The sequence below is a fragment of the Vespula pensylvanica genome, chromosome 8, assembly GCF_014466175.1.
Source record: "Vespula pensylvanica isolate Volc-1 chromosome 8, ASM1446617v1, whole genome shotgun sequence".
NCBI lineage: Eukaryota > Metazoa > Arthropoda > Insecta > Hymenoptera > Vespidae > Vespula > Vespula pensylvanica.
The window spans coordinates 4,679,714-4,698,480 of NC_057692.1; the positions used below are offsets into that span (position 1 = coordinate 4,679,714).

The window sequence follows — 18,767 nt, forward strand, 5'->3', positions numbered from 1 at the left end:
AGTATAATAAAAAAAAAGTAATAACGTAGTTAAAAGAGTAATATTAATATATTAGCTTTAATTTATATTAACTTACTTTATTGAATTTTTAACTTTTTGGACATCTTAATCCATTTTTTTTATATCATATATCTTTGTTATTTCCAAAATTTAATTTTCATATGATAAAAATGTTAATCTGTTGATCGAAATTAGTTTAGGTTCTAAAAATTAATGGAACTATCTTTTTTTTTTTTTATAATTAGGTGCGATGTTTATTAATCTTAGCATATGTTTAATATTCTACGAACAAAACGAATTAAAAATTCTAACAATATATGCAAATCTGATACAACACGAATGAAAATATCGCGCTTAAAAGTTCTGTTTGTTATATTGTACGGGGATTCCCTCAATTCTCGAATCGTGTTGTAAGGAGATTACACCGATTTTCAAACTATATTGTAGGAATATCGCGTTATAAGGGATTTGCTTATATTTGTAATAAAATCTATGGTATACTTTAGTCAATCCCCGTACTAAAAAGATCGACAATCGAATGTTAATTAGCTTCAATATCTATATTTGTACGGCGATTGCGTATAAGTCGAGGGTGGATGAGATGATATAGTGGGGGAAAATTTACTTAGAAATCAAGCAACAGGATCTTCTGATGCTCCTTAAGATCATTTCTTCGCCAGCTCTCGTAATCTGCAAAAGTAAGTGTTAGTTTCTAAGATTGAATTTTCATTTAATATCGATTTTAATTTCATCAGTTTTCTATTATTCTATAATTTTCATGTACGACATTATTTTGATTTTAACAAGCTATAAAAATATTTGGAAAGTTTTACATGTATAGAACTACAATATTGTAGATTATTAATCGTATGAATTATATAATTTTTAAATCGTAACATTAATTTAGAAATTCATTAAATTATACGTTAAATAATTGAACTTTTTGTCATTACTATTGTTAGGTGAAAACAAGGAAGAAAAGTGAAATTGATTTTATAAAACAGTGATTACGTTGGAGTGCAACGCAACAATGAGCCGCATCTGTATAATTATTCTTATTGCAGGTAACAAAATACTAATATTTAATAAATGTGTTATATTATTATTTTACTATTATTTTTGTCGCAATCTGAATATGATTTCGTATGTGTATTGTGTGAATATTTTTTATCAGGAAATAATTAGTAAACTTTATCGAATAAAATACAATATGATACCGAACTCGAAGATTCAAAGAGATTATGGATTAAGTGGAATTAATTGATCGAAATGCTTAATATTCTCTGCACTATAATCCTATTAGTCGTCGCAGTCTATTCTTATCTGTAAAAGCGTTTGTCAGTGATCGAATCGAGATATCGAAATAATCATAAGAAAGAAAAAGAAAAAATAGAAATTAATACAATATACAATGATTTTTAAAAAGAAATACCCGAACGTGGGATTGTTATATCATTTTTATGTAATTAATTTACTTTCTTCATAAAAATAGTTAGTAAAGATTTTTAACAAAACAAATCATGATTTTTTATAATTTTTGCATAAATTAAAAACGAAATACTACATTTAAATAATTATATACATTAAATTATATTATATTTAATCGATGTGATATTACTTATATTGATCTTATAATTTTTTTTTCAGTTGAATTTTTTTATGTTGAATATAAAAATATTGAAAGTTAGAAGAAAAAAGTTAGTTAAAATTATGCATCAATTTATACATTAACAGAACAACTTGTAATTACTTTATTAATATTCATTACCGGTATAAAGTTCGTGCTATCACATCCATAAATGCATCAAGTGTAGTCTTTTGGTTGCCGTAGTGTTTTCACGTAATGCTCGTCCTTATATTTACTTCTCTTAGCTTTTTTATAAACATTACAAATATTTGTAGAAAATCTTTAATTTTCGACGGAATTTTGACATCGCTAAAATATTCTTCAACTTTATATTTGATCAGTAATTATCATAATTTGTAGATTATAAATTAGTATTTTTTTTTTTTTATTATTTATAATCCACTTATTATACTTTCTGATTAATATAAAATAAATTAATATTTATATTTTGAGTAGTATAATAAATTGATATTTATATTATATAAATTATAGTTGAAAATGATTTATAAACCTCACTTTTATGAAAAATTATTTTTTTATGTAATTCATATTTCTTCATGCATATTTTTCAGTCTGTGCTTTATGAACTTTTGAAGAGACTCTATCGTGCGAGCAATGTGGACAGAAGTGTGTCCGAATCTGCGGTACTCGACAATTTCGGGCCTGCTGTTTCAACAATATGAAAAATAGAAATTCTGATTTCATATCTAAATTTGAGATGAGACTACGAAGATATGGAATACAATTCTATCGTCCGGCTTACGATGCTTGATATTATTGAATCTATATTATCAAATATTCCTGCATGATAATATTCTTTTAAGTAGTCACTATATCTAATATAATTTTTTTTCTTTTCGATAAACGATCTGTTAAATGATATTAAAGACATTATAAAGCAGCACTTATTCAGGGATAATTCTTTGATTATAATACATTATATCTTTGGTTATCTAATCAATTATTTTCACGATATCAATCAAATCATTATATTGTTTTTCCTATTTGATATTATTCTGTGTATTAATCCAAATTGTACTTATTAATTTATTTTATCTTTTATCGCTACTTATCTTTATTAATGAGCTACTATATTTTTATTAATATATTAAAATCAGATAATTACGATTTTTATTGATATTACAATATGGAAGAAATTCATGTAATAATTGAAATAAAAATAGATTTTATATTAATATATTTACATTTTAACTTTGTTTCAAGTTATTCATTAACTTTATGTAAAATTTCAAATTATAACATTAAATTAATTTTTTGTATAATATTAATTGTTTTCCTAATTAATAATTGCTTCTTCTCGTCAATACATTCGTTTGATTGTCCCAGTAAATTATTGAACTTTTTTTAATAATATTCCATTGTAACTTACTCATTTTTTAATAACAATTCTTATGTAAAGGTATAATTAAATCTAATTTTCTCATATTATTAAAATGAGAAGTAACATTTTCATTTGAGATTGTATTATTTGATTAAATCAATTTCTTTTTCTTTTTATTTTTGTTTGCTTTAGGTTCTAATTGACATAGTGTAGTTTTATGGATATTAAGTAAAGAAGAGCTTTTTTCTTCTTTCTGTGTTTGTTTTTTAGATTTGAATGTAACTATTTGTTTTGTATCACTTTCATGCTCTTCATTATTTATTGATTGTTTTTGCTTTTCTATTGATTTCTTCTCCTTACGTTTTCTTTTATTAAGATTTAATGCACAGCTTGAACGATTAACAACTTCTGAAAAATAATGTAAAAAATGTTTAGTATATTTACAATACTTTTGTTTTATTTAACGAATAATAACTTTTTCATACCTCCAAGATCATCATCCATATGAATAGAAAGTTCACTAACATTCTTTGAAATACTTGGCTTTGAAATATTTTCTGATATATCACAGATAGAATCAGTAGTTTCTAATTCTATCAACTTATCTTTAAAGTCAAAAGTTAAATCTGTGTCTAAATTATCATCTTGTAGTTCAATTAATTTGAACATCTTGTCTTTCAAAATATTTTCTTCAGGGATGCTATGGTTATATAAAAAAATATTTATAAGATAAATATTTTTAATTTAAAAATTTATAATATCAATTTAGCTAGTTCATATAATTAGAATACCTTGATTCATTTTCATCGAGCCATGGTAAAGCAAGCCATGTTTTTAAATCAGATGGTAAATTGTCTTTTTTTGAAAGCCAAGGAAGACCTATTATTTTGAATGAACTCAAAAATTGATAGAGCCCATTATACCAAATGCAAGATCTTTTAACTAAATATTTCGATAAGACCCTAAAAACATATATATTAGAACCAAAATAAATGTTTTAAAATGTATATATAAATCAATAACATACCAAATTCTACTAATGATAGCATATGCTACAAGCGTAACAGTCCATGCATGACCCAAGATAATACGAGTACGTAAAAAAGTACCAGCACACTTTGCAACTTCTTCCACCCTAGCTAAAAGCTTTGCAAAACCTTGAGTTCTGACAAGAATGTACTCTAACATTTGTTTGCTTGGCAACGTAACAAACATATCACTTAATTCTATATAACTCTTAAAATTCTTATATTCCTTTTCAAGTGCTAAATTTAAGTAATTGAGTAAAGCTCTGTTCACTTTCTCCATATTCTTAAAACCCTTATCGTTACGAAATTTACATTTCATTCGATAAATTAACCTACTTAACATTGCTGCTTCTACATGTATATCATTTTGGGATTCTAAATCCTTAATAATATGTTTTAACGTCGTCTGAAGTCCCACGATATCTATTCATAAAAAAATTTTATAATAATTATTACATAAAAATATAAATTTTACTATACAACGTGTATAAACACTAAAACGATTTTATCTTTTATGTACATAATGTAAGTTGCGAGAATTTAGGTTAGAATATATTCTTACCAAATTTCTGAGTTTCAATGCGCCACGTAATATTTGGTGGATGTTCGATGTGAACTCTATTCCAAATAGCTTCCATATTTTATACGATCAACACAATGTACTAATTAATATATAATTTAAATACAAATATTTTTAATCAGACCCGTGTATATCCACCGAAGCCGTCGTATCAACTGAAACATAACCATATTTACGGAAGGAACGAGCACGTTTGCGCAGCTTTGAGTAGAGTGGGGGTTAGGTGGGGGGACTCGATACGCTACTCTCAGTGACGTATACGTTACTATCGTACTCTTGGGTCATGGAGGCACAATATACTTTTTATGAATGAAGTAAGTGAATTTATACGCACGGGCTCTTTCTACCGATTGTTTGTCACTATTTGATGACGACATAAAAGGAGTAAATTGAGCGTTCGTAAAACGTAAGATCATGTGATTCATTCAAATTCATGACACTACGGTATACTATATGTATGTATTTACGCGTACATATGTGTGAGATGTACAAGCTTTTGCATATTATATTTATCGTAATCTTATAATTTAAAAAATTAATAATTTTTTCTTTTTCTTTTTAAGCATATATTAATAACATTTGATAAATAAATTTTTTCATAATAATGAATTATAAGAACATTTACGGAGCACTATAGACTATCATACCAGGTGAATCGGAAGGTTTGACAGGAGTTGGTCGGCAAAGAACAGGCGGTCCAGGTGGTGGACCACGTGGAATTAATTTATCAACACCGTAATAACTGAAACCACCTTGAATTATCGGACGATAAGTAAGATTTGTCCATTGTCCGCAACCATGAGGCGGATTAGCGGCTGGTGCGAATCTGAAATAAAAATAATTCATTCAACATTAAAACGATTTAGTAGAATATTAAAAAAAGAATATTAAAAAATATATCAAATTATAAGTTAAAAAAAATGTAGCAATGATTGCTATATCTACCTGATAGCTTTGATAGGTTCAATTTTCGGAAAGTATGCTTTGCAACTTAATTTTGGTCTCCTGGTCCGTGGTGGTGGTAAAGAGCACGTTATCAATGTGCAAGGAGTTGGACAAGGATAACTCGGATCAGGTGGAATTTGTGGGGGTGGACAGGGTGGGCATATTAAAGAACATCGAAAGCATTGATCACTTGAACTGTAGTAGAGTGTACGATCAGTTAATACGATTAGATCAGGTTAATCGATCGTAGGATTAAAGTTTTTAATAGTTTACCACATTTCGGTAGGTTTGCTGTCTTTTCGAGATTTTTCAAATTATTCCTAAAATTTATTATTATATATTGTTTACTGAAATTTCATTTATATGAAAACGATATAATTTATTTGAATATCAGATTGTTAAACGTCTTTAATTTATTTGAACGAAGATGAAACAAACATAAGAACGTTGGAAGCTACGAAGTCACTTGCAAACGAATCTATATAAATATATTTACTTAATAATTACAATATCCATTATTTTATTTTTTCGATCAACACAATTTTATCCTTATAAAACAAAAATTTTTATCAACACGATAGGTTTTATAGCTTTCCTTTTATTAAATAATCATACACGTTGATAAATCAGATAATATGAATTATTTATAATTCAGTTAGTTTAAATTGCGCAAAAGTTCTATAATTAAAATTGTTACGATTTATATCATAATTAATTATCATAGAATCAACATGTAAGAGACATTCCAGGTATAGGCGTACACGGCATGCATGGTGTTGGACAAGCAGGTGGTAAACAAGGGTAACATTTACTGGTACCGATGTAAAAAAGTCCACCCGTATTAATCGGTGTCCGAACGACAGGCATGATAGGCTCACAGGGTGCTGGTACTGGTTTTGGTATAGGTGCAGTCGTAACACAAGGATAACCGGTGCAAGGTGGACATATGAAAGGACATGGTGGACATGGTGGGATAGGTCCTAACGGAGGGCACGTCATACATGGTACTGGAGTACTTGGAGCACATGGGCCACAAGGTCTCGAAGAAGCTAGTCCAACCGGCGGAACCAGAGGAATAGTACAACAGGGATCACATTCTGGAGCACATGGATTACAAGGAGATGGTGGGCAGCATGGAGCACATGGATTACAAGGTGGTGGGCAGCATGGTGGACATGGGTTACAAGAAGGTGGTGGGCAGCATGGCGGACATGGGTTACAAGAAGGTGGTGGGCAGCATGGTGGACATGGATTACAAGGAGGTGGTGGGCAGCATGGAGATGGCACACAGAAAATGGCTGGACATGAAGGTTCGGGCGGTGGACAGCAACCGCAACTGAAAAAAAATTAAAAATAATGAGCATGTATATCATTTATTTTATATGAAAATAATTAAATTGCACCTTTCGATAATGGCCTTTAAAGCTTTTTTATCGTATGTGCCTTGACATTTTACCATCACCGACATATTTGTTACTTGGGAATAATTTTACAAAAATTTTTATACGTTTACGAATTTTATAAGACACCAATATTGTATAAGAAAAGTGTGAAGTTTGGTGATATAATAATTGAGAATCTTCGTAAAAACAGATGTACTGATTCGTGTAACTATGATATTACAAATTCATATATATATATATATATAAAAAAAAACAACAATTTTTGAACTGTAGATGAATAAAAACGTTAGGATGAGGGAGCGTAATAATTTTTATCAGGAAGTGGGCCGGAGTGTGGAGGTGGCCATGGGGGGCAAATTGGTGGAGGTGGTGGAGGTAATTTTATGCAAACAGGTCGTGGTTTACAACAAAAGCAAGGATCACATGGTGGTAAAGGTGGATAACTGCAAACTGGTGGGCTATGTGGGCAACAACTGTAAAAAAATTAATAGTCATTTGTAAAATATCTAATATGTAATATTTAGGAAAGTAGTAAAAAGCTCACTAATAATTTTTCAACAAATAATATGAACTATTATAAATACTAAACGATCCTTTCACTATTACCGACATTATTTAAAAAATAAATTACTTTTACTTTTAATTTTTTGAGTTTCTTCTTAACACGTTGACATTTTTAATAAATTATACAAATTATATCTTTTGTTTTATTCTTAATTATATGTATATCTTGAAGTTGTAGCATTATATGAACTGTAAAGTATGAAAATATTATTATTATTACCATATAATCTATTTAATATATTTTATTCATATAGTTCTCATATAATTGTATAAGAGACTTCGGTGTTCTTGGAGTCACTATTGAAAGTGCAACTTTGAAATGATCTTTGGTAATAATAGCAGCATCTAAGCTCTCCTCGAGCGCGTTCATTGCTGCTTCGTGACATATTGCTTGAATTTCAGCTCCAGAGTAACCTTCTGTGATCTCGACTAAATCCAATATATTTACATCTTCTGCGATTGGCATTTTTTTAAGCTTTATATCAAATATTTCTTGTCTGGTTTTACAGTCTGGTAATCCCACGTAAATTATTCTATCCAAACGACCAGGGCGAAGTAGAGCCTGATAAAAAGAATGATTCATTACTTATCATATACATATCATTACATAATCAATACTTGAATTAAATATAAAACACAAATACGAACCTTGTCTATTTTATCAGGGCGGTTTGTGGCTGCTACTAATGTAACATTTCCTAAGGTTGTAACACCATCTAATTCTGTAAGTAATTGCGCCAAGACTCGTTCTTGAACATTACTTCCATTACCACTTAATGAAGATCCCCTTTCTCCTCCAAGAGCATCAATTTCATCTATGAAAATAATAGAGGGTGCAACCTGACGAGCTTTTCGAAAAACTTCACGTACAGCTTTTTCAGATTCACCAACCCATTTCGAAAATAGTTCTGGACCCTACGAATAATAATTATGTTGAAAATGTCAGGGTAAGAAAATATTTATTAAAAAAAAGTTTACCCTAATATTTAAAAAATTGACACCGCTTTCTGTAGCAAGAGCTTTAGCAATCATGGTTTTGGAACAACCAGGAGGACCAAACATAAGTACTCCTCTAGGTGGTGTTATTCCCATTCTGGCAAATGCTTCAGGATGATTCAAAGGCCACTCAATAGATTGTTTTAATTTTAATTTTAATTCTTTCTGTCCACCTATATCAGACCATCTAACTGTAGGAACTTCTACTAAAATTTCTTTCATAGCAGAGGGTTTAGTTACAGTTAAAGCTTTATTAAAGTCATCTACTGTTATATTTATCTCATCATTTGCTTTAATATCAGTAGCATTAATAGAATGCTGACGTTTAATGGCAGCCATCAATGCTTGCGAACACAGACCGTATATGTCAGCACCAACAAAGCCATGAGTAGAAAAAGAAATATTTATTAAATCTTTTTGTGATAGAGTATTTGGTACCTTTCTAAGTAACTTAAATAATATTTCGAAGCGTGTACTTTGAATAGGTACGTAAACTTCGAATTCTTTATCGATTCTGCCAGGTCTTCTTAAAGATGCATCTACAAATTCAATTCTTGATGTAGTAGCTAGTATAATAATATTATTTTTTGTATTCTGTAATTCATCAAAAAGTGATATTATTTGAGCAAGAACTCTTCTTTCCTGATCTGTACTCGAGCTACTCCTTTTTGGACATAATGTATCAATATCTTCCAACAATATTATACTTGGAGTTTTAGCTTTTGCTTCTGCAAAAATTTCTTTCAGCTTCCTCTCAGTTTCACCCATAGATTTACTATAAATGTCTGAACTGTGAACATTAAAAGAGTTGACATTGTACTCTGATATAATAGCATTAGCAATTGTGGATTTGCCAACGCCAGGAGTACCATAGAGTAAAATTCCTTTGCTGATAAAAAAATCACCAATATTACATTTACCTAATGCAATGTCCACTACATCTTTTATATCTGCTATTAAATCATTATATCCTCCTATATCTTCTATTTTATACTTTACTTTTTTTTGTTCTTCTTCAACCACTGATACATCTTCCTGAATGATCCATTTTGTAGAATACATAGCCTTATAATATTTTACATAGGATTCATCTGTAGTTAAATGTAGATAATTAAAAGCCAATAGTAAATCATCATCTGTATCTGTCGTATTTTCATTCTGATCTACTGAAGCCGCTATGATTATATATGTCAATTTTCTTCCGTAGTATGGGATACTTATTTTATTTCCGATGCAAAATATTTTGTGTTCATTGCAGTTCTTAAAAAGTATCTCTAGATCTGTAGACATATGCGGTAATGCATGTTTTCCGGTACATTTGACAGTAAATTCTTTAGCTACAACTATATCATGCTTCACATTTTGTACCTTAATCAGATCTTTCAAGTTATTTAATTCAATGGCTAGAAATGATCAGTAATTATATCATATTTCTCTATTTATATAAATTATATAAATCATTTAATATATACATTTAACTTACTAGGCTTAGATAAGGAAACGCTCAATAATGACTTATCGTTGGTAGGCCAAGCTATTTTGACAATTATATTATTTTTTGTTGCAACAGTGACAGGATCTCCTATTGCAACATTGCATAATTGCATCACAGATTGTGACATGAACACCATATCATTTAAGTCTCTTACGGATATATTTGCTGGTACTATAAGATAACGTATAATTTAATAAAATAAAGTTATAGAAAATTAACATATGAATAACATATATATACCTGAAGCATTATAGATTTCTAAGGTACTATGCAAAGTATCATTGAGAATAAAATTATGGTTCCAATCTTCAAAAGAAGGTGGACAATTTGATTCATGTAAGGATGCATCCTTTTGTGCATAAGTGCATTGACATTTGTCACATGTTGTTAATGATGATAAACTTCTTCTAGACTTGGATGACATGCTAAAAAAAACAAGGAAAAATTTATTGTTTTCATTTTTAACAATCATTTAAGACAAACAAGAATATATAAATTAATCATATTTGATTGATAATCAAGATCTTAAACATAACCTAAAAACAAAACGAACTTTAATCGAACTAAAGATATAAGTTAAGAATAAGAAAGAAAAACCTCGTTGAAGAAAAAGTGAAAATACAATTAGCTTTTAATGCTCATAAAATAAAAAATGCTTCAATCACGCATCGGAAAAATATATCAATAATTGCATGGCCATCTGCCTTGAATCCAGCGTGGTCCAGCGTATTGTCTGTATTACTTACTACTTGAAACAAACTTCTTTTTATTTCTTGTTTTATTATCATTTTGATGACATTGACTTTAGTAAAAGTTTTTCCGCTGTCATTGATTTGAATGTTTTTAATTTTTAAAAATTACACGTCCGATAAATAATAAATTAATGATTAATAATATCAATGAATTTCGATTTATAAAAAATACTTTTTAACGATATCAATTAAAATATTTATTAATTATATAGATCATATATGTCGTAATTAAATTTATTCTTTATATAACCTCTATGAACATAAAAAATCGTTTTTACTTATAGGAAGTACGAAATAATTTCATCCAATTGAACGATTTTAAAAAGTGATAAGAATACTTAACAAATACTTTTGCAACCAATATGCATCCGAGTCTGAGGACGAATCTGACAATGAGATTGATGCGGTGATTTATAAGTAACGATAATGACTTTGAGTTATTCGCCGCGGTAGCAGCGAAGGAGTGTTAATGAGTCCAGAACGTAAAGAAATCCCTTGATGCAATCAACAATGATGATGCAGCCGGTCGAGCCATTGGTGGTAAATCGCGGTGAAGGAGAGAAGGTGATTTAACAAAAAGGAAGGTAATAGACCGACGAAATGAACGATGTTCTCATCTCTTTCTCTCTACTTTCATTGCATTAGCGTCGACGGAAAAAATTCCCTTAACAAATAAAATTTGTGAGCGAAACTTTTTAACCTTCATTTTTTTCTTGTTCCTCTACATTTTTTTTTTTTGGATTCATACATTTAATTAGCCTAAAATCAGAAAATTTCTTCTTATAGTATAATAGAAAAAGTCATAATGTGTGCTCTAATGCATAAAGCATGCGATAAGTTTTAAAATAAAAATTTGTATAAAAGCATTGTTGAAACCAGTCATTCTGATTGGTCGATTAAAATTCAAAATGTCTACGTATATTATGATATTATGAACTATTGAAAGTAATTTTTAATTGAAAATATTTTGCGGCTTTCAAAGGAATTTCAACTTTTTCTCGACAATTTTGACTCAAACAAAATCCACGTTCGTAATAAAATTTCGTATTAACAATATCATTAAATCATCAATATCATCTAAATCGTATTGTTTGTATTTATTCCAAGAAATAATTTAGGTAAATGATCGTAATTATTAATTACTAAAATATCACGATATGTTCGCAGATAAAAGTGTTCGTTGATGAACATGTGACGATAATAATAACAGATCGTTCATATATTTCAGTGATATTTAACCGAAATCGGCGTCAACTGACCGTAATGTTCACACATTGGTTAGGTTTTATACAATCATGACGGTAGTTTGGTGTGAATATAAATGTACATATAAAAAATATGCGCCATTGGAGAAGCCGGTTAAAATAAATAATTTGAAAAAAAAGACCGATTCGGTACGATGTGAACGAGCTGTAAGGCAGCCAGATAGACAAGAAGGCAAGCAAGCAGGCAATTGGACAGACAAGCGAGCAAGCAAGCAAGCAAGCGAGCAAGCAAGCAAGCAGGCAGACAGGCAGACAGGCAGGCAGGCAAACGAGCAAGCAAGCAAGCAGGCAGGCAAGCGGGCAGGTTCGGCAAAATCAACGCGGAGTGATTGCCGGCAAAGTCGGCAAAGAGAGGCAAGTGATGGACGGCCCATCAGGAGGGCCCCGACGTTCCGTACCAAACGAGATTAATAGAGATCCGGCTGTCAGCCGGACGCCTCACCGTCTGAGCGAGATCTGAGCGGGTACCAGACGGCCAGTCTTCCCGCAGATCGCAACCTGCGTGGGCAAGAACCGATCGTGATCGATCGCACGGTCTAAGCACTCTTTGGGCTACTCGTCTTCTATGCGAGTCCGCGAGTTATAATAACGTTTGATCCTCTAGTCATTTCGGGGGAGATTTGTAATGAGATAACGATAGTGAAAATTACACCGGAATTAACCGATACGCGATTAGAGAGAAAATAATAAACTACAAAAAAAGAAAAAAAAAAGGCACTTGCTTAATCCATCGTATTGTACAATTTCTCTACAAATAGATCTATCTTTCTTTTCGTACCGATGCGAATGCAAAGCACGAGGGGATGGTGGAGCGTCCTCGGCAGTTTTGCCTTGATTTTTCTCGCCAATATACGATTAGGTAGGCTATCCAATATGCAGGATAAATCGTCTTACATTACCAACGTAATACAAAATATTCGTTATTCATGAATTTTTTCCGAACTTTTTCTTTTCTTTTATCTAATCTACGTAAGAAGATTTATCGATCGATTGCGATATAGTTTGTACAAGTAATTATTTATTTTTGAAGGAAGTTAGTTTTTAGATATAAGTAAAGATTTATAAAATAAATTTTTTTCGATCGTTTTTGAACAAGCAATCGATTTCATGAAAATTCGTTTATTTTTTTAGCTTTCAGCGAGAAGGATTCGGAGGGAAAAGTTCATACGGAGGAAGCACGGCAACATCTTTGCTGTGCGAGGCACGAGAAAATGATTGACGTCGGTTATGGTAAGTTCTCTACGATTTACACAAAGTAATATTGCTTTGATCTACATAAATGAAATATAAAACATACATACACTATATGAAAATTGCATAAGTGATTCTTAAAACAAAAAATAAATAAATAAATAAAAACAAAAAAGACCGGGTTGCATAATGCATCGTGAACCCGATTGTCGTTAGAAAATATGACCTTGTCTTCGTTGGACACCACCGAGCAAGATTATTACTGGGTGTTTAATCAATTGACGCCCGGTGTCGATGTCGAGGGTGATGGAACGTCCGGTATTCTCGCATAGCAAATATACTTACATACTTACAAACACTCACACATCGTCAATATTCGTGATTTAGAATGCCGGTTCGTTCTGATGAAGAATTTGTTTCTTCGATCGGCGGATCGCTTTGAGCATATCGATCCCGATTAATCGTAAGAACGTTTCTCTTCTTCGATTCATTGACCGTAATAAAATACTGTGGACCTCGAGACCACTGCCATGAGAAATGAGTTCGCAAGTTGAAAGTGTGTACGAAAGGATTAATATTTCGTAGAAGCATTACTTGTGGGTTGTATAAATTGTCGCCGATATATCTATTATATATCATCGTAAGATATCTCGATATGTTTATTTTAAAAATAAATATAACAAGCTGTTGCAAAATTTAGCAGTACATTGATATAATATTATGCATGCTTTATGCATTAAAGCACGCATTATAATATTTTTCTATATTACATAGTAAATTTATATTTTAATGTGATTTAAAAATTTGTACATTTTTTCTTTTATCGCGACACGATTTAATAGGTCACAATTTTAAATATATAAGTATTCATGATTTTTATATTCAATTTCCTCGGAATATTCACGTTTTTAATTTTCCTTCAGGAATATCTGGAGAAGTTATACAAATCGATATTGGACATTGTCGAAAACTCTGTCCCCGATACGTTTCCGACGATCCCGGCGATGCTAGCAAACCGGCTGTTCAGGTAAATATGTTCGACAAAATAAGAAAATATTTTCTTTATCTTATTTTCTAACGTAAATCAATAAAACGTAGGAAAATTAGTTCGTAGAGGATATTTTTTTATCGTGTTGAATGTTTAAAAAATTTTAGAAAACTATATAATCTACATAGTGTCTTTAAAAAATCTATTATGAACCAAGTTACAGTAAGAATTCATACTCTTTTATTTACTACAAAGTAAATAATGAACTTTACTCTCTCCATGGTTCTTGATAGCAATCTTATAAACAACGTCGTAAACGAAATGTTAGTGAATACATTTTACAAATGTTTCGGAATAATATTGGTATAAAATAATGTTATAATCACATGACGATAATCAACGTGTTAAGGGAAACTTTTAGTGTACCTCGATCACCAAAGAGACGATTTTTTTGCGATATCGTAGCAGGAATGCAGCTTTAGGGAGGGCCTACATGACTATGCGTAATCCGTGACTCATACTCGCGGGATGCACCAGGTGCAAAAACACCGTAGGCTGATTGCCGCATCAGGTTCCATACGAACAAAAAGCCCATCCTGCCGGATTGAAGTTTATCGAACCGGTCCGTGGGTCTCTTTCGAATTCCACGCTGGAATCTTTCGGCTGCTTGAAAATGAGAATGGCTGTGTGCCAGAGCAACTTTGGTCGAAAATAAATCAGAAAATTGCAAGATATTTTGCGAATAAGAAAAGTAGAGAAAAAAGAAAAAGAAAAAAGAAAGGATACCTTCAGGCGTTCGATGGCCATTGAACTCGCCAAAATAAGACAATTTCAAATTCCACCCGAAAGTGGTCCTATATGGTAAAAAAAAAACTATGCTTTCGAAAAGCTTCAAAACGCGATAAGAAAATATTGTTAAAAGTTTTAATGCTGAAGATAATAATCTCTTATCTTCAACATTCTCTGATAGAAACGAATTATCATTGAGAAAAGATATTAAAAACATCCCAAGAAAAAATGAAAATATATAAAGAATTATTGGGACAATAATATCTATGCGTATACACGTATGATCAAAAATATGAAACAAACTAGAACATTTTAATATTTTGCCAATAATTAAATACTTTTATGTTGAATTAGTTTTTTAATTTAGATTATATTCAAATTATTATTTTAATTCTTGAATTCAATTAATGAAAATTTGTAGAAAATATTTTTTAATAAATCAATTATAACTTTAGAGAATTCTCTATAGAATCATTCGTATTTAATTTGATCGTACGGATCTATATATCTGTACAAAGAAAAAAATCAAAAGATCTTGATCATAGCGTATAGTACCAGCATACATATTTTAAAGTGCACTTTCGAGAGAATTTTTATATTAAGTATATATAGTTTGAGAACCCAGTAATGTCGGCCGATTATGCCGAGGGCTATGAAGGGTGAAGAAAGACTGGAACGTATCGCAGATTTATGACGCATGAGTTCGACCAATCCGGAAGCTGGAATGTGGCCACGCCAGACATCGCACGATCGAACAATCTGCACGACTCTCAGAAGAGCTCACCCCATATATCGATGAGGATTTTCAACTATAAAAAGAAATTATTCATGTTTTTATTGTGTAAAAAGAAGAGCAATTTTTAAAAGTTAATACATCAAAAATACAAGAAAAAAAATCAAAAAACTGATGTATTTGGATAAATGTACCGATAATCGTTTCAAACAAGATAATCATTAATAATGATGGATAATTATAGAAGTAATTCTATATTAATATCATCATCATCTTTCTTTTTTTTTTTAAAGAAATATAATAATAATAAAAAAGTACACATACTGTCGCTCAGAAAATAAGTCGATTGATAGAATAGTTTCCTATGTTCTCCTGTGAATATTATATACTTGATATATATGTATGTAATATATAGTTGTATTATATATAATATGGTTGTAAACAATATATCATATATATATATATATATATGATATAAAGAGTATATATATATATATAGTTTCCATTAATCTTCATAGTTTTTATCATTTATTTGCAACAATATATTCAGTCGTAGAAGATTGTTGTAAACTTTTGGATACCTTCGAGTTCAGCAAAAGAAGATCTGGAGAACGATTTTCCAAGGATGCGTATTTGGAGTGTCCCTTCGTGTATCGCTTCCTTGCACGGGTGGAGGAGGTTATTTTCGTCACGTAATGCAATCCGATTGGTATATTTACGATCTTGCAGCTCACCCACGCTCTCCAGGAGAGAAACAAGTCGAGAAGACGACGCTGCACGCGATATGCAAAGGAGAAGAGAGGAGAGAGGTTGCTTCAGGACGATGTGTTTTGCGTCCTTGGAAGGTCGAATCGTCTTGGGTCACCACACGCGGGCGCCAGCCTGTCCAGATACTAAATCCCGAGAATCGCGTTCTTTTAGATTCAGGAGGACAAATGATCCGAATGAAAAAGAAATTTATTGGATCCTCCTAAAGAAATTATTATAATGTAGTTAAAGAAAACGGAAAAAGAATAAGTAATAAATCTATTTTCATATCACGAAGAGTATGAGAAATAAAATTATGTTCTCTATGATATAATTGTAACATACTATTATATAAGACTTCATGTAAAAAGAAAAAAACTGAAAGCGATTACCATGTAAATAATCAGGATGCATACACGCGAGCAAAGAATTATGTTATCAATTTTTTTTAATTCCTAAGAGTTTTTATATGTACTACAGTAGTACCTTCTTTTTCCAGGCGATCGAAGCAATCATTCGAGAGAATTTCGTTTTTTTAAATCCTATATCTTCCTTAATGTAGCAAACTCTCGTTAATCCTTAAAAATGTGAAATAAATCGATCATTTCAAGTGAATTATTAAACGATTAGGATAGTACTAATACTAGATCTAGATATTGAAAAAGAATGAATGGTATTTATTATAGAAAGAATATACCTGTTATAATATTTTTAGAGATGTTCGCAAGAGGGTCATTGCCGGCCAAGGGCTGCTAGACTGGAAAGAGTATCCACGTTGCAGGGAGTCCGTATTATTGAGGCTGTTGATGCTTGCGAGTGTTCTTCAGATTCTTCTTGTAAAAGAGAATCATATACACATCTTATACATTCTGGTACACCGTATCAAGTCGTTATTGATGTTGGCGTTTGCATAGGACACTGTGGCAAAGGTATTAGAAATACTTAGTATTCAGGAATAACAATAAAATGATAATGTTTTGATAAAATAATTTTATATAAATACGTATTATAATACCATTCATACTTCTTTTTTTTTTTTAAGATCTTGGTTGCAAACCTGTAAGAAATAACACGGTCAGCGTTAAAGGACCAAATGGTAAATAAAACGTAAATAAAGTAAATGGAAAATCTAAATGATATTAAAACAATTATTACGTTTAAGGAGACGAAGTATACCCGGTTATTGAGAGATGCAGCTGTGTCGGTAATTGTCATCGAATGGATCACATGGAAACGGTGTTGGACTTCAGTGAAGTTGAAATTAAAGAGGGTACCAATACTACCGATGTCAAGCCCGTAGTAAGAGTAAGTGATATTGATATATCTTCAAAGGATTTTTCTTAAATCATGAAATTATGTTTCTTATGAATATTTTTCAGCAAATCAATGTTGGCCAATGTGTTGGAGCTTGTCCTGGAAACGAAACAGAAACTTGCCTTTTACGAGACAAACGTGAGCCTTCGAGATGTCTAGCTGGTCTTTATTCCAAACAACATACTTGCACACCAGCGAGATTTAAAGTTCACGAGTACAGGTACGATCATTTATATTTATTTAAAAAGTAAACATATTATTTGCGCAAAGTGTTTCTAGAAAAATAGTGTAACATTAAATGCTCTTTTAGAACTCGACGAGGATCAAAACGCGAAGTGATACAAATTATTCAATGCATTTGCGTTTAGAAAGGATCATCATTGAACATACAAATTTTATTATCGAAAAAAAAAAAGATGAGACGAAGATGAGACAGAAAATATCCTTTTATGTTGCGTTTTGCGAATGACGTTAAGATATACTTTTTTTCAGATCTGTCGTGTAATTATGTGACTAATGAATTTCTAATATCTTTCTAAAGAAAAAAGAAAAAAAATCATATGTCTATCCGATCATCATCTTTGTGTGTAATATAACGATGTATAAGTTAATCGGCAAATAATAACGAAATATCTTGAAATAAATTTAACTTTGATCTAAGAAATGTTATATCCTCACACGACGCCGAACGTATAATATACATATAGATATTTTTCATAGTTATGTATATTTCATGTATACATGTATTTTTATACGTATATTATACGTCTATTTTACGTCTATGATGTACTTATATAGTATGTCTATCAAATAAACGTATATTTTACATAACTCTCATAACTATTTATATATTGTTAGTATTATAAAATATGGATGGAGATAGAGAAAGGAAGAGAGAGATAAATAACTTTATTGTTACCCCCTTCAGATGTCACGATATCTTATATGTGGATATACTATATGTATGTACTTGTTTAGCATGAGATCTCGTCGCATACGTTATTCCCA

At 30.8% G+C, this 18,767-nt stretch overlaps 5 protein-coding genes and 2 long non-coding RNA genes across 13 annotated transcripts; 2 read left to right on the plus strand and 5 right to left on the minus strand.

The window, feature by feature from the left end:
- Positions 1–51: 51 nt before the first annotated feature.
- LOC122631117 lies at positions 52–2,613 on the plus strand. Its single transcript, XR_006327622.1, has 3 exons — positions 52–698; positions 963–1,064; positions 2,200–2,613. It is a non-coding gene; the product is annotated as an uncharacterized LOC122631117 (long non-coding RNA).
- A 234-nt stretch (positions 2,614–2,847) lies between these two features.
- LOC122631000 lies at positions 2,848–4,948 on the minus strand. The gene is made up of 5 exons (XM_043816140.1): positions 4,560–4,948; positions 3,997–4,420; positions 3,761–3,931; positions 3,455–3,669; positions 2,848–3,377 (listed from the first exon to the last, which is right to left on the minus strand). The coding sequence occupies exons 1-5, from the start codon at positions 4,633–4,635 to the stop codon at positions 3,121–3,123; spliced, it is 1,143 nt and encodes a 380-aa protein (XP_043672075.1). The 5' UTR covers positions 4,636–4,948; the 3' UTR covers positions 2,848–3,120.
- Positions 4,949–5,097: 149 nt separating this feature from the next.
- Positions 5,098–5,758, minus strand: LOC122631155 (programmed cell death protein 7-like; the record flags this gene model as incomplete). The annotated part of the gene is made up of 2 exons (XM_043816478.1): positions 5,098–5,403; positions 5,523–5,758. Coding segments are annotated over 2 exons (441 nt in total), but the record flags the coding sequence as incomplete, so codon positions are not given.
- A 344-nt stretch (positions 5,759–6,102) lies between these two features.
- LOC122630998 (ATPase family protein 2 homolog) lies at positions 6,103–11,312 on the minus strand. Of its 6 annotated transcripts, XR_006327602.1 has the most exons (8): positions 10,578–10,718; positions 10,221–10,405; positions 9,969–10,151; positions 8,468–9,888; positions 8,138–8,404; positions 7,710–8,051; positions 6,926–7,398; positions 6,103–6,858 (listed from the first exon to the last, which is right to left on the minus strand). XR_006327602.1 is itself a non-coding variant. In XM_043816138.1 (7 exons), exons 2-6 carry the CDS (start codon positions 10,402–10,404, stop codon positions 7,722–7,724), a joined length of 2,385 nt encoding a protein of 794 aa, XP_043672073.1. In that variant the 5' UTR covers position 10,405; positions 11,082–11,312; the 3' UTR covers positions 6,103–7,398; positions 7,710–7,721. The 6 variants fall into 6 exon arrangements, 4 of the variants coding, with proteins under 4 accessions (XP_043672073.1, XP_043672072.1, XP_043672074.1 ...); XR_006327601.1 differs by having other exon boundaries at positions 6,103–7,398; positions 7,557–8,051; XM_043816138.1 differs by lacking the exon at positions 10,578–10,718 and adding an exon at positions 11,082–11,312 and having other exon boundaries at positions 6,103–7,398.
- LOC122631156 (DBF4-type zinc finger-containing protein 2 homolog) lies at positions 6,249–6,990 on the minus strand. The gene is made up of 2 exons (XM_043816479.1): positions 6,926–6,990; positions 6,249–6,858 (listed from the first exon to the last, which is right to left on the minus strand). Exons 1-2 carry the CDS (start codon positions 6,988–6,990, stop codon positions 6,249–6,251), a joined length of 675 nt encoding a protein of 224 aa, XP_043672414.1.
- A 1,330-nt stretch (positions 11,313–12,642) lies between the features above and the next one.
- On the plus strand, positions 12,643–18,403 carry LOC122631080. Its single transcript, XM_043816319.1, has 8 exons — positions 12,643–12,856; positions 13,129–13,227; positions 14,112–14,215; positions 17,161–17,374; positions 17,488–17,541; positions 17,608–17,750; positions 17,825–17,979; positions 18,070–18,403. Exons 1-8 carry the CDS (start codon positions 12,778–12,780, stop codon positions 18,125–18,127), a joined length of 906 nt encoding a protein of 301 aa, XP_043672254.1. The 5' UTR covers positions 12,643–12,777; the 3' UTR covers positions 18,128–18,403.
- LOC122631081 lies at positions 15,421–17,262 on the minus strand. Of its 2 annotated transcripts, XR_006327614.1 has the most exons (4): positions 17,143–17,262; positions 16,932–17,023; positions 16,280–16,668; positions 15,421–15,774 (listed from the first exon to the last, which is right to left on the minus strand). It is a non-coding gene; the product is annotated as an uncharacterized LOC122631081 (long non-coding RNA). The 2 variants fall into 2 exon arrangements; XR_006327615.1 differs by lacking the exon at positions 15,421–15,774 and having other exon boundaries at positions 16,036–16,668.
- Positions 18,404–18,767: the final 364 nt, after the last annotated feature.

What these genes read in the sequence shown, in the direction of transcription:
- LOC122631000 (XM_043816140.1), bottom strand. Translation starts at nt 4,635, where the DNA reads ATGGAAGCTATTTGGAATAGAGTTCACATCGAACATCCACCAAATATT. An exon ending in CATTGAAACTCAGAAATTTG is followed by an intron (nt 4,421 to 4,559) that starts GTAAGAATATAT and finishes TTTTATGAATAG; the next exon opens with ATATCGTGGGACTTCAGACG. An exon ending in GCTATCATTAGTAGAATTTG is followed by an intron (nt 3,932 to 3,996) that starts GTATGTTATTGA and finishes ATATGTTTTTAG; the next exon opens with GGTCTTATCGAAATATTTAG.
- LOC122631156 (XM_043816479.1), bottom strand. Translation starts at nt 6,990, where the DNA reads ATGTCGGTGATGGTAAAATGTCAAGGCACATACGATAAAAAAGCTTTA. An exon ending in TTAAAGGCCATTATCGAAAG is followed by an intron (nt 6,859 to 6,925) that starts GTGCAATTTAAT and finishes ATTTTTTTTCAG; the next exon opens with TTGCGGTTGCTGTCCACCGC.
- LOC122630998 (XM_043816138.1), bottom strand. Translation starts at nt 10,404, where the DNA reads ATGTCATCCAAGTCTAGAAGAAGTTTATCATCATTAACAACATGTGAC. An exon ending in TCAATTTTTTAAATATTAGG is followed by an intron (nt 8,405 to 8,467) that starts GTAAACTTTTTT and finishes TATTATTCGTAG; the next exon opens with GGTCCAGAACTATTTTCGAA. An exon ending in GCCCTGATAAAATAGACAAG is followed by an intron (nt 8,052 to 8,137) that starts GTTCGTATTTGT and finishes TCTTTTTATCAG; the next exon opens with GCTCTACTTCGCCCTGGTCG.
- LOC122631080 (XM_043816319.1), top strand. Translation starts at nt 12,778, where the DNA reads ATGCGAATGCAAAGCACGAGGGGATGGTGGAGCGTCCTCGGCAGTTTT. An exon ending in AATGATTGACGTCGGTTATG is followed by an intron (nt 13,228 to 14,111) that starts GTAAGTTCTCTA and finishes ATTTTCCTTCAG; the next exon opens with GAATATCTGGAGAAGTTATA. An exon ending in CATAGGACACTGTGGCAAAG is followed by an intron (nt 17,375 to 17,487) that starts GTATTAGAAATA and finishes TTTTTTTTTAAG; the next exon opens with ATCTTGGTTGCAAACCTGTA.